This window comes from Octopus sinensis, linkage group LG30, assembly GCF_006345805.1.
Source record: "Octopus sinensis linkage group LG30, ASM634580v1, whole genome shotgun sequence".
Lineage (NCBI taxonomy): Eukaryota > Metazoa > Mollusca > Cephalopoda > Octopoda > Octopodidae > Octopus > Octopus sinensis.
This window is the reverse complement of record NC_043026.1, coordinates 7,448,051-7,461,189: the sequence shown is the minus strand read 5'-3', so window position 1 is coordinate 7,461,189 and position 13,139 is coordinate 7,448,051. Positions and strand designations below refer to the sequence as shown.

General features: G+C 39.7%; 1 protein-coding gene across 1 annotated transcript; it reads left to right on the top strand.

Annotated features, from left to right (window-relative positions):
- The first annotated feature begins 4,681 nt into the window (after positions 1-4,681).
- On the top strand, positions 4,682-13,129 carry LOC115226755 (elastase). Its single transcript, XM_029797776.2, has 2 exons — positions 4,682-5,047; positions 11,260-13,129. Exons 1-2 carry the CDS (start codon positions 4,999-5,001, stop codon positions 13,104-13,106), a joined length of 1,896 nt encoding a protein of 631 aa, XP_029653636.1. The 5' UTR covers positions 4,682-4,998; the 3' UTR covers positions 13,107-13,129.
- The last annotated feature ends 10 nt before the right edge of the window (positions 13,130-13,139 follow it).

Sequence of the window (13,139 nt, the reverse complement as noted above, 5' to 3'; positions counted from 1 at the left end):
ACGAAAAGTCACTGACCTCGCAAAAGTGTAAGCAACAATAATAAATCTCTGAACGAGGTATTAACAGTAGCTGCAACGCAATGTGAAGTATATTTGCCACTTAGTATTATTATTATTATTATCAACATTAATTTTGTTGTTGTGGTGGTGGTGGTGGTGGTGTCCTGGCAGTAATCTGGCGCAGTTTAACATTAAATGTTATTTCACTTGCGTCTAATTAGTGTCTGGACTATATTCTCAGTATATTAAACTAACAATTGGGTCGATTAAGGGTGGGGCTGAACACGTGTCGTGCAATTTCTTGGTACCTTGTGTGTGTGTGTGTGTTTGTGTGTGTGTGCGTGTGTATTGTGTATGTCTGCGCATACGCTTGTATGCATGTGTGGTGGATGCTTGTGTGTGTGTGTGCTTGGGTGTATGAGTGTGTGTGAGTAAATTTTTTACAGTCGTCATCATCATCATCATCTTCATCATCATTTAACATCTGCTTTCCAAGCTGGCATGGGTTGGACGGTTTGACTGGGGTCTGGTGAACCAGATAGCTGCACCGGGTTCCAGTCTGATTCGACATAGTTTCCACGACTGGATGCTCTTCCTAACACCAACCATTTCAAGAGTGTAATGGGGGCTTTTTTACATGACACCAGCCACGGCCACGACGACGATTTCATGGGTGCCACTTTCATGACACTGGTATGATGCCATTCCCATGCCACTAGCAACAGCCATGACAACCATTTCAGTTCGCTTGACAATTCTTCTTAGCACAGCACCACAAAAAGTCTTGGTCACTTGTTATCGTATCCATGAAGTTCAACATTCGAAAGATCATGCTTCCAGCAACGGCCACCACTACGATTTCCCTTGGCTTGACAGGGTTTTCTCAAGCCCTGCATATCGCCAAAGCTCTCAGTCACTTGCCATCGTCTCCGTGAAACCCAACAATCAAAGATCATGTTTCACCACCTTTTACAACACTTCTCTTCATTAACCGTTTCATTTTGGTTTAACAATCCATGACACATGATACCCTTCATATCCTTTCAAACGCAAAGCATAACTTTTTTCCCGTGTAATTCTGGTTAAGGAATGTCTTCTCTTCTTCCATTGGATGCTAACCATTTTTGTTTCCTTCTATATGATTATAAGGAACCCACTTTTCATCAGTTGTGATGATTCTTACTCAAGAAAGATTCAGTAACAAGTCCACAAAAGGTAACCCTTTGTTTAAGATGAGAAGCCATCAGATGATGAGGAACTCACTGAATGAGTTCTTTTTTTTAATCCTGGCTTCTTAAGCACCTAGGCCACTCTGTTAACTTTGTTAGTTCTATTTGAAAACCAGGACAGTGGTACATGAGAAATCACATTTTTTCTTCCAAATAGAACTAACCACGTGCCCTGAGCCAGAAGATTGTTTGAAGACACAAGGTACATCATATAACTCTGCCTAATTCCAGTGTCTCAATGGCCTGAATTTATTAGTAGCCCTTATTTTAAATACTGTGAACATTAAATAATATTTATCTCTCACCAGATGAAGTAATTTTGTTCTTGTTCCTACATAAACGAAACAATAAACTTACTGTATGTGTGTGCGCGCGTGTATGTATGCACGCATCGTCAGTTGTTCATGTATCTGAAAAGAACCACACTCTAAAGGATTAGAGCAGTAATATATTTTTTAGGGAGTTTGAAGTTATGGTCTATCATAGAATGACCATTGACTTTGCAATATAAAGCGCTTAGCAGTATAGGCGACATTTCACACTCAAATGGCCGGAGCCACATAACCTCTCTACCACTGAAGGAAGAAATACTTAACAGTCAGTTGGCTGACTAAACAAAACCCTGCACCCCCCCCCCCATTTAAGTAACATCTGAACAACCACGTCCTCTTTTAGAATACTAGAAAGGTGCAATATTGCATCTCTGGTCAGCCACATATGGCACATAAAAGAGGTGGGAACCCCATGCATAATTAAATAGAAGTTCCTTGAACAACCGGTGTGGGGCTTATATAAACTGGAGCAAACGAAGTAAACTTTGATTGGTAGAGAAGGCAAGAATCCTAAAAAAATCTCGATTGACTCGAGGACTTTTTTAAGCTCCAGGAAAGAAGTATTCAGTCAATGCTTGCATCTAAAATGTTTCCTACATCATACTTGGAATTCTTCATTCGTTGAATTGTCTAGTCCTGTTGCAGCTCCTTCTGATATCATCAGAGCTGGATCGGTTCTAAGGAGAGTAACCCCATCCTGCCTGCAGCAAAGACAATTATTTTTGTTGACAAAATCGTCCTCCAGTTGTAGAGAGGTTACTTGAGTCTGATGAGTCGACTATACTTTTTTTTTTCTTTTACTTGTTTCAGTCATTTGACTGCGGCCATGCTGGAGCACCGCCTTTAGTCAAGCGAATCGACCCCGGGACTTATTCTTTGTAAGCCCAGTACTTATTCTATCGGTCTCTTTTTGCCGAACTGCTAAGTGACGGGGACGTAAACACACCAGCATCGGTTGTCAGGCAATGCTAGGGGGACAAACACAGACACACAAACACACACACACATATATATACATACATATACATATATACGACAGGCTTCTTTCAGTTTCCGTCTACCAAATCCACTCACAAGGCATTGGTCAGCCCGGGGCTATAGCAGAAGACACTTGCCCAAGATGCCACGCAGTGGGACTGAACCCGGAACCATGTGGTTGGTAAGCAAGCTACTTACCACACAGCCACTCCTGCTAAGCACTTTATTGGTGCTAAACCAACGGTCACTCTATGACTGGTCATAAGCTGGAGAGCTGCACCAGGCTCCAGTCTGATTTGGGTTTGGTTTCTACCCCTGGATGTCCTTCCTAATGCCAACCACTTCAACCTTCTAATATTGTTGCACCTCTTATGTGTTCGTAACTTGCACCAGGTACACCCTACGGAGTTCCTATCTTCACCCTTTCTACATATTAAGCAGCGCCACCTACCTGAGGTTTCTTTCAATTCACATTAACCACGTCCACTCACAAGGCTTTGATCGGCCTGAAGCTATAGTAGAAGGCACTTGAAAAGGTACCACGCAGCAGGATTGAACCCGGAGCTATGTGGTCAGGAAAGAAAATTTCTTACCACACAGCTACGCCTATGAAAGCTAGACATGTGCACACATACAAATGTGTGTGTGTGTGTGTGTGTGTTTGCATGTGTGTGTATGTGCGTGTGTGTATGTGTGTGTATGGCTGTGTATGTATGTGTGTGTGTGAATGAATATATGTGAGTGTGTGAATGTGTGTGTGCATATATGTTTGTATGTATGTGTATGTGCGTGTACATGTGTGTATGCACGTGTGTGTATGTGTGTGTGTGAATATATGTGTGAGAATGTGTCTGTGTGAATGTGCATGTGTGTGTGTGCATGTGTGTGTGTCTGTGTATGTATGTATGTAGTAATGTATGTATGTGTTTGTGTGTGACTGTGTCTGTGTATGTATGTGTGTGTGTGTGTGTGAATATATGTGAGAGAATGTGTCTGTGTGTGAATGTGTGTGTGTGTGTGTCTGAGTATGTATGTATGTGTGTGTGAGAATGTGTGTGTGTGAGTGTGTTGTTTTTACAAGGAAAGAAGGGTCAGCAGTACTTTGCAAATGTTGGCTTTGTAATTGTGTTTATGGATGTGGAACAACGACGCTTATTATGATGATGATGATGATGATGATGCTACTGATGATGATGATAACGTTGGTGACAGTAACGGGGGCGGCGGCGGTGTTGGTGTGTGTGTGGTGGTGTTGGTGGTGGGAGGCTGGGGATGAGAGGAAGGCAACACAATGCCGTTGACATTCAAAACTTCGACAGCAACAACCTTTGGGAACTAATTGGTGCAACAACAGCAGCAGAAGTAGTAGTAGCAGCAGCAGCAGCAGCAATTGTAGTAGTAGTAGTAGCAGCAGTAGTAATACTCTGACTACTGTCACCACTGTTTTCCAGTGTCATGTTATTTAGACTGGGTGTGTTCATGTGTGTGTGTGTGTGCTTATAAATTTGTGTGTGTCTATATATATATATATAGATACATATGCATATATATATATATATATATATATATATATATATATATATATATATGCATACACACACACATATAGATATACACATTATATATATATATATCCATATCTATGTATATATAAATATACTATGTGTGTGTGTGTGTATATATATATATATATGTATATGTATGTATGTATGTATATGTATGTATATATTTATATATGTATATATAATATATGTGTGTGTTCAGAGGGGGTGAGAGTAATTGATGTATATACAGGCATACATACATACATATATGCTTATGTACAACACACACAAACACACATAAATGTAAGCGCATGGCAGTGTGTGTGTGTGCATGCATACGTGTGTGTGTGTGTGTGTCAGAGAGAGAGAATGCGTTGAGTAGGATAATGAAGATTCTACAGTTGCTTTTAAATACCAATCTACTAACGAGCTGAAACAGAAGCCAGTTTGGCGACGCATAGACACCAAAATACACGCACACACACACACAAACACACATATACACACAGACAGACAGACAAACAGGCAGCAACACATAACCGGTGACTGTCCAATCAGACAAAAGATTGTCTCGGCCTGTTTTCATTTCCACCCCCACCCCCCATAAAGCTCCCCCCCCTCACTTATATAATACCCCCATTTTGAACGAGTGTTCCACAACCCGAGCGTGAGCATCCACTCTCTCTCTCTCATAGCAACAGTGTCCACTCACTCTGTCCGCATCAGACTGAAGGCCCTCTCTGTGTGGCGCAACCGTCAACCGCGTATAAGGCCCTACACCTGGAAAGTCGGCTGTTTTAAACATTTGCCTCTGTCCCCTGGCTCAAAGTCCACTGTTCCATCCTTGCTGTGACTCTGCTTGACCAATTCTGGCTATCGTCCAATTCTGACTGACCACTGTGACACAGAGAGACGATGGCTACCTGTAGAGTTGGGGTCCTGCTCCTGTTTCTCGTAATACTTGGTGAGTTAAACGTACAATTTCTTGGTGTAAGTGTGTGTCTGTATGTACATGCATCTGTGTGTGTGTGTGTGTGAGTGTGTGTGTGTGTGTGTGTGTGTGTGTGTGTGTGTGTGTGTGTGTGTGTGTGCGTGAGTGTGTGTGTCCATCATCGCTTGACAACCGATGCTGGTGTGTTTACATCCCTGTAACTTAGCGGTTCTACAAAAGAGACTGATAGAATAAGTACTAGGCTCACAAAGAATAAGTCCTGGGAGTCGATTTGCTCGACTAAAGGCAGTGCTCCAGCATGGCCACAGTCAAATGACTGAAACAGATAAAAGACTAAAAGAAAAAAATGTTAGCAAAATTTCAGGAAGTATGGAAGACCTGAAGGATGTTCGTTTCCTGACAGCGAACAACTGATGCAGGCAGTTGAGTCCATGCTTCATCGATTCTGAAACTGTAAAAATATGTTTCTGAAAGTCATGGGTATATTTATAGCCATGTGGATGTGGATGTGCATATGTGTGCCTCTCTCTCTCTCTCACTCTGTATTTATATAAATATGTGTGTATTATAGATATAATATATATATATATATAATATATATATATATATATATTATATATATATATATATATATATATATATATATATATGTAAATTAGAAAAAAAAACACCTTTTATCAATTCAATAATGAAAAATTACATCTTATAGAAAGATTAAATATAAGATAAAACATATAACGATGATAAAGTAAAGTGCAAAATTCCCTGTAAGTTTGGAATTAGATTCCCTCATATTATTATTATTATTATTATATATATATATATATAAATGGCGGTGCCCCAGCATGGCCACAGCTCATGAGCTGAAACTAGAATCAATCAATCAATCAATCATATGTATGTATATTCATCAAGTTGCCAGCTTGCAAAACCAATTAAGGGGGAAATTAATACAAAAGCTTATAATTTTTTCCTTATGTATAACATACATTCAAATATATATTATCATATATATATGTATATATATATGTGTATATATATGTATATATATGTATATATATATATATATATGATAAATATGTATAATGATATATTTAAAAATGTTAATTAGACAATTTTCATATTTATATATTAGATAATAATATAATAGATATTTAGAAATATTTCTTTTTAAATTTAAATAGCTGTCTCACATATATACAGACAAAAGGAGATAGAGAGAAAATTAGACAGGCAGACAGACGAGCAGTCAGGCAAGAGAGAGAGAGAGAGAGAGAGAGAGAGAGGAGAGAGAGAGAGACAGACAGACAGACAGACAGATAGATAGATAGATAGATAGACAGATAGACAGACAGACAGACAGACAGATAGATAGATAGATAGATAGATAGATAGATAGACAGATAGACAGACAGACAGACAGATAGATAGATAGACAGACAGACAGACAGACAGACAGACAGATAGACAGACAGACAGACAGACAGATAGATAGATAGACAGACAGACAGATAGATAGATAGATAGAGAGATAGATAGACAGATAGATAGATAGTAGATAGATAGATAGATAGATAGATAGATAGATAGATAGATAGATAGATAGATAGACAGACAGACAGATATATATAGATAGATAGAGTGATGGACAGAGATGGATGGACAGACAGACAGAGAGACAGACAGACAGACATATAGATAGATAGATAGATAGATAGACAGACAGACAGACAGACAGACAGATAGATAGATAGATAGATAGATAGACAGACAGACAGACAGATAGAAGATAGATAGATAGATAGAGAGAGAGAGAGAGAGAGAGATAGATAGACAGACAGACAGAGAGATAGATAGACAGATAGACAGATAGAAAGATAGATAGATAGACAGACAGACAGATAGATATAGATAGATAGAGTGATGGACAGAGATGGATGGACAGACAGACAGAGGTGGAGAGAGAGAGAGAGAGAGAGAGATAAATAAATAGATGGATGGATGAATAAAAACAGACAGACAGACAGACGGGTAGACAGACAGAGAATGAAAAGTGAAAGAAAAAGTAAAGTGGATTGTTTTATGTGACACATGTATATTCTGATCTGATAGAATTTAACAAAGCAAAACATTGAGAGAGAAAGAGAGAGAGAGAGAGAGTGTGTGTGTGTGTCAGTCTCCGGTCTAATACTTGAAAGGTTATTTAGTTGAGTTTCTCCATAATAAACCCAGCTCCTATTAGAATTCGTTATTAGTAATTATTCCAAGGCTGTCGTTAGCTGGCAGATTCATTACTGTGCCCCTGTAAAAATGCTAAGTGGTATTTCAGCTCTCTTTACATTCTGAGTTCAAAATCCCCCAAAGTCGACTTTTCCTTTCATCCCCTTCGGGGTCAATAAAATCAAACCTGGGTGCCAAACCCCTAATTAATGAAGTTAACATTTTTGTTAACAATTTCAATTTTAAGTTAACATTGGAAATCATTATTGGACTAATTAAATTCCATTAACACAAATCTACTTGAGTTAACTTCATTTGAATTGAAGTTAAAGGATTTTATAGTTTTGGCCCTTTTTAAAGGTGTTTTTAGGTGATTCTAGAGCAAAAACTGGTTTGGGGGGGAGGGTTTCTATAATTAAAATAAACATTAACGGTTTATCGATAACTTCTCTTACATTTTTAAAGAATTAACAAATTGATGTTTATCAAAGTTTACTTTTTGGTTAACAGATTAACGGTTAACAAAGTTAACATTTTGATTAACAGTACCCACCTTTAAACAAAATATGAACCAGCTGTTCTGGGGTTGATGTAATTGATTTATCTCCCGCCACAGAAATTGCTGGTCTTGTGCCAAAATTTGAAACCCACAATTATTGCATTTCTGCCTCTTCTGTCTTATTGAACAAAGCATTTTTCTTAATGAGGAAAAGTTGCACACCTCACATCTTTAGATATTGATCTTCTACTGGTGATTATAAAAACCCTTATAGCTTTCAATATCCAAAGACCCGTGACCTAATGGTGGAGGTGTTGCTCTCACAGTCTAGTGATTTGGGGTCAGAGAAATTGAAGGGGAAAATAAGACCAACACCTGGACGTGGCTAAATGGTCTGAAAGGATGCCCTGATGCCCTGATTTGTAGCATCCAGGAACAAGCTCTGAGAACTAATTGTACCAAGTTCTGCATAGATAAGAGCAGTGAATCACCCCTTTGCAGCGAAAATGGAACAATCTCATATGGTGAGAGTGAATCTAGCAAACTGGCCCAAAACCACAATAGAAGGGGGCATGATAATGTGGCTAAGTTTGTTGACTGTAGACTGTGTAAGGAATACGGTTTTGGAAGAATATTGAAATGGAATGAATGAACACCAGATTTCAAGTGATGTTGGGGGAGACAAACACATAAATATATACATATATATACACAACAGGCTTCTTTCAGTTTCCATCTAACAAATCCCCTCATAAGGCTTTGGTTGGCCCGAGGCTATAGTAAAAGACACTTGACAAAGGCGCCATGCAGTGGGATTGAACCCAGAACCATGTGGTTAGGAAGCAAGCTATGATAGACCAGTCCAAGCTGTATACCACCCCTGGGGTGCTGTACTCATGCTGTCCTTCAGTTTAGACCTGACCCCACAGGATCTTACCAGAATGATGATCCTGGATCCTGATGTCAACTATGTCCATCATTTACTACAAATGCTCCTTTGTCCCCTATACTCCAGGTAAGAGAGGTGGGGGGAAGTCATATTTTTCTGGGGTACATCACATTTCTGCTTAAATGTTAAGGGATTGCTGGAACAATTCTTTGGCATTATTAAAGCAAAGTTCCCTCCACAGCATAAATATCACCAGATGTTTAACTTGTTTACGACAAAACTCTTTTATTCTACCACACCTAATAAAGGTCCTGCCATTGTCACTTCAAACGAATATAAATTCGGTCATAACAACACACGTAATTCTTATCAAAGCAGTCGTGGCTATAATAACTCTGTAACAACTGTTTTAATAGTAGGGAGAATTAGTTCAGTTAATAGTAGTTTAATTAACGAGGATAATGAAGATGATAATAATAATAATAATAATAATAATAATAATAATATAATAAATAAATACGCCCTTTTAAAGCCTAGCCAGGCTCATGGGCCTGGTTTCCCAGTTTCAATGGTCTATGTGTTCTCCATCTGGACGGGACGACAGTCCATCGCAGTGTTACTCATTTTTGCCAGCTGAGTGGACTGGAGCAATGTGAAATGAAGTGTTTTGCTCAAGAACACAGCACGTCGCCCGGTCCAGGAATCGAAACCACAATCTTACAATCATGGTGCTGGCACCCTAACCACTAAACCACATGCCTCCACAATGATAATAATAATAATATAATAATAATAATATAATAATAATAATAAGGACGAAAGGCAAAGTCACCCTCAGTGGAATTTGAACTCAGAACCTAGTGACAGGCAAAATACTGCAAAGCTTTATGCCTGATGTGCTAACGATTCTGCCAGCTCACTGCCATAACATTAATAATAATAATAATAATAATAATGATGATAATAAGAGCAACAAGTTATAATAATGATAATAACTGGATAATGTCTTTTCCCATATCAAAAGATAACTAAAGCCCTTCACCTCTCCTCACACCCACCCCTTTTCTCTCTCTTCAGCATTTTATCACATAAATTCTAATTAATAATTATGATGATTGTGGTAATAAGAGAATTAGCACATACCTTAGTAATAGTAATAATATTAGTATTGATATTATTATTATTGTTGTTATTATTATTAGGAGTGGCTGTGTGGTAAGTGGCTTGCTTACCAACCACTTGGTTCTGGGTTCAGTCCAACTGTGTGACACCTTGGGCAAGTGTCTTCTACTATAGCCTTGTGAGTGGATTTGGTAGATGGAAACTAAAAGAAGCCTGCCATATATATGTATGTATGTATATATATATATATGTGTGTGTGTGTGTGAATATGTTTGTGTATCTGTGTTTGTCTCCCCATTATCACTTGACAGCTGACGCTGGTGTGTTTACGTTCCCGTAACTTAGCAGTTTGGCAAAAGAGACCGATAGAATAAGTAATAGGCTTACAAAGAATAAGTCCTGGGGTCGATTTCTTCGACTAAAGGCAGTGCTCCAGCATGGCCACAGTCACATGACTGAAACAAGTAAAAGAGAGTTACGTCCATCAAAACCTCAAAGCCACAAGATAATGCATGATTAATAAAAGACTTGTGAATAAAAAAACCATTCCTTTCGACAGAAAACTGCTGCTGCCGAAGGGTTAAAGATCTTTTTCTCATAATATTCTCTTCAAATATTATTATTATTTTTTTCTTCTTTAAGGCGATGAGCTGACAGAATCATTAGTGCAATGGACAAAATACTTAACAGTATTTCGCCCATCAAAGACAGCAAGCTGGCAGAAACGCTATTGCACCGGGCGAAATTCTGATCGATATTTCGTCTGCCGTTACGTTCTGAGTTCAAATTCCGCCGAGGTCGACTTTGCCTTTCATCCTTTCGTGGTCGATAAATTAAGTACCAGTTACGCACTGGGGAGGTCGATGTAATCGACTTAATACCTATGTCTGTCCATGTTTGTCCTCTCTGTATTTAGCCCCTTGTGGGTAGTAAAGAAATAGGTATTTCGTCTGCCGCTACATTCTGAGTTCAAATTCCGCCGAGGTTGACTTTGCCTTTCATCCTTTCAGAGTCGATAAATTAAGTACCAGTTACACACTGGGGTCGATGTAATCGACTTAATGCATTTGTCTGTCCTCGTGTTTGTCCCCTTGTGGGTAGTAAAGAAATAGGTATTTTGTCTGCCGTTATGTTCTGAGTTCAAATTCCGCCAAGGTTGACTTTACCTTTCATCCTTTCGGGGTCGATAAATTAAGTACCAGTTACGCACTGAGGTCGATGTAATCGACTTAATCCCTTTGTCTGTCCTTGTTTGTCCTCTCTGTGTTTAGCCCCTTGTGGGTAGTAAAGAAATAGGTATTTTGTCTGCTGTTATGTTCTGAGTTCAAATTCCGCCATGGTCGACTTTACCTTTTATGCTTTCGGGGTCGATAGAATAAGTATCAGTTAAAGACTGGGGTCTATGTAACTGACTCGCCCCCTCCCCTAAAGTTGCTGCCCTTGTGGCAAAATTTGAAACCATTATTATCTTCCTCTTTCTCTCTCTCTCTCTAGCGTTCCTGGGGAGCCATTGTGTGACGTCAGCGAAATGGCGACAGGCTCGGGACGTGTTCCTGTCCAACGTGGAGACGCTGAGTGAGATGGTGAAGCGACAGCCGAGTCACATGATCACCACACGTGACCTGTTTGGTCTAACCAAAGACGAGGATGTCGAATTAACAGATTCAGCACCAAGCGTACAAGGAACAGACATCAAAAAGTACCACGAGACCTACAGAGGGCTTCCCGTGTTTGATGCCACCCTCACCGTGGAGACAGATGCCAAAACCCATGTGTACACTGGCCAGGTGACAGGTAAACTAGTTCAAAACCTTGATGATGACATCAACTCTACAATACCAAATGTCACTGAACAGGAAGCTGTGCAATTAGCTCTGATGTATGGCAAATTCCCTATGGAAGGGGCCCGCATAGACAGCGACAAACCTCAGTTGATGATCTATGTGAAGGACAGTATCGGAATTCTGGTTTACCGAGTTCAATACTTTGCTGTGTCTGATGGGGAAAATTATCGATTTTGCATGATGATCAATGCGAAGACTGGAAGGCTTGTAGACAAATGGAACACACTAGAAACTGCGAGAGAGAAATATCAGATGAAAGGCATAGGAGGGAACAAATTGATAGGGAAGAAAACATACGGGGAACTGCTCCCTTATTTGCAGGTGAGGCGGACGGGAGAAGATTGCTATTTCCGCAACAGCTTCGTGATTGTTGTGAACCTGAATGGGAAGGAGTTTCTCTCCGATGAGGATGAAAAAACTTATCATACCAACTGCAAGAATGGTGCAAAGGATGAAATAAATGGAGCTTATTCCCCGGTAAATGATGCTCTTTTCTACGGTACCATTATCCACAATATGTACATGGAATGGGTGAAAGTGCCCCCGAAGAAACAATTGCCTATGATCTTTCGGGTGCACTACGGACACAACACGGCCGTGGCTAACTACAACGGCCGAAACTTCACGTTTGGTGATGGTGATGACACCTTCCTGCCTCTTGTCGGTCTCGACATAGTTGCTCATGAAGTGACACACTGCTTCACAGAAGAACATTCAAACCTGGTGTACAAGGGTCAGTCGGGGGGCATCGACGAATCCTTCAGTGACCTGGCCGGAGAGGCAGCCGAATATTTTGAAAAAGGAAGCAACGACTGGGAAGCTGGAGGCGGCGTCACCAAAAATTCGATACGCAAACTTTGTAAACAATCGGAGGATGGTAAATCAATCACAGATGCTGGAAACATCTCCGATGATATGGATGTGCACTACCTCAGCGGAGTGTTCAACCGGTTCTACTGTCTGTTAGCCAATTACAAAGACTGGAGTGTTAAGAAAGTATTCCAGATAACGGCACACAGCAACCGTTTCTACTGGCATCCAAAAACCAACTTCACAGAGGCTGCTTGTGACATCATGAAGTCCACTTATGATCTTGGCTATGATACAGCTTCTGTACAAGAATCTTTTGCAAAAGTAGGCATCAAAGTCTGCGATATATCTATGTACATCCGTAACATTCATGAGAACTCAGTAGTTGAGGGTCTGAGTTCAGTTCCTGGAGAGAAAATCTTGTTTAAACTCAATGTGAAGACGGTATCATTAAAGAAAGTGAAAGTTATTACTTTTGCTGGAACCGGAGAAGTAGATGTTTATGCTTGCTACAAAAGAAGTCGGTGCTCTGAACGTTTGACAAAATGGCGATCAAGTCAGCCCGGAACGGACCAATTCCTTTCGATTAGACATCCAAAAGTGGGAAAATACTTCGTAACGCTAAAACCAAAAACAAGGTCATATTTTGCAAATGTAACAATCAAAGTGAATTATGAAAAAGATTAAAATATTTCTTTTAAATAAAAAAAGTCTTCTTTT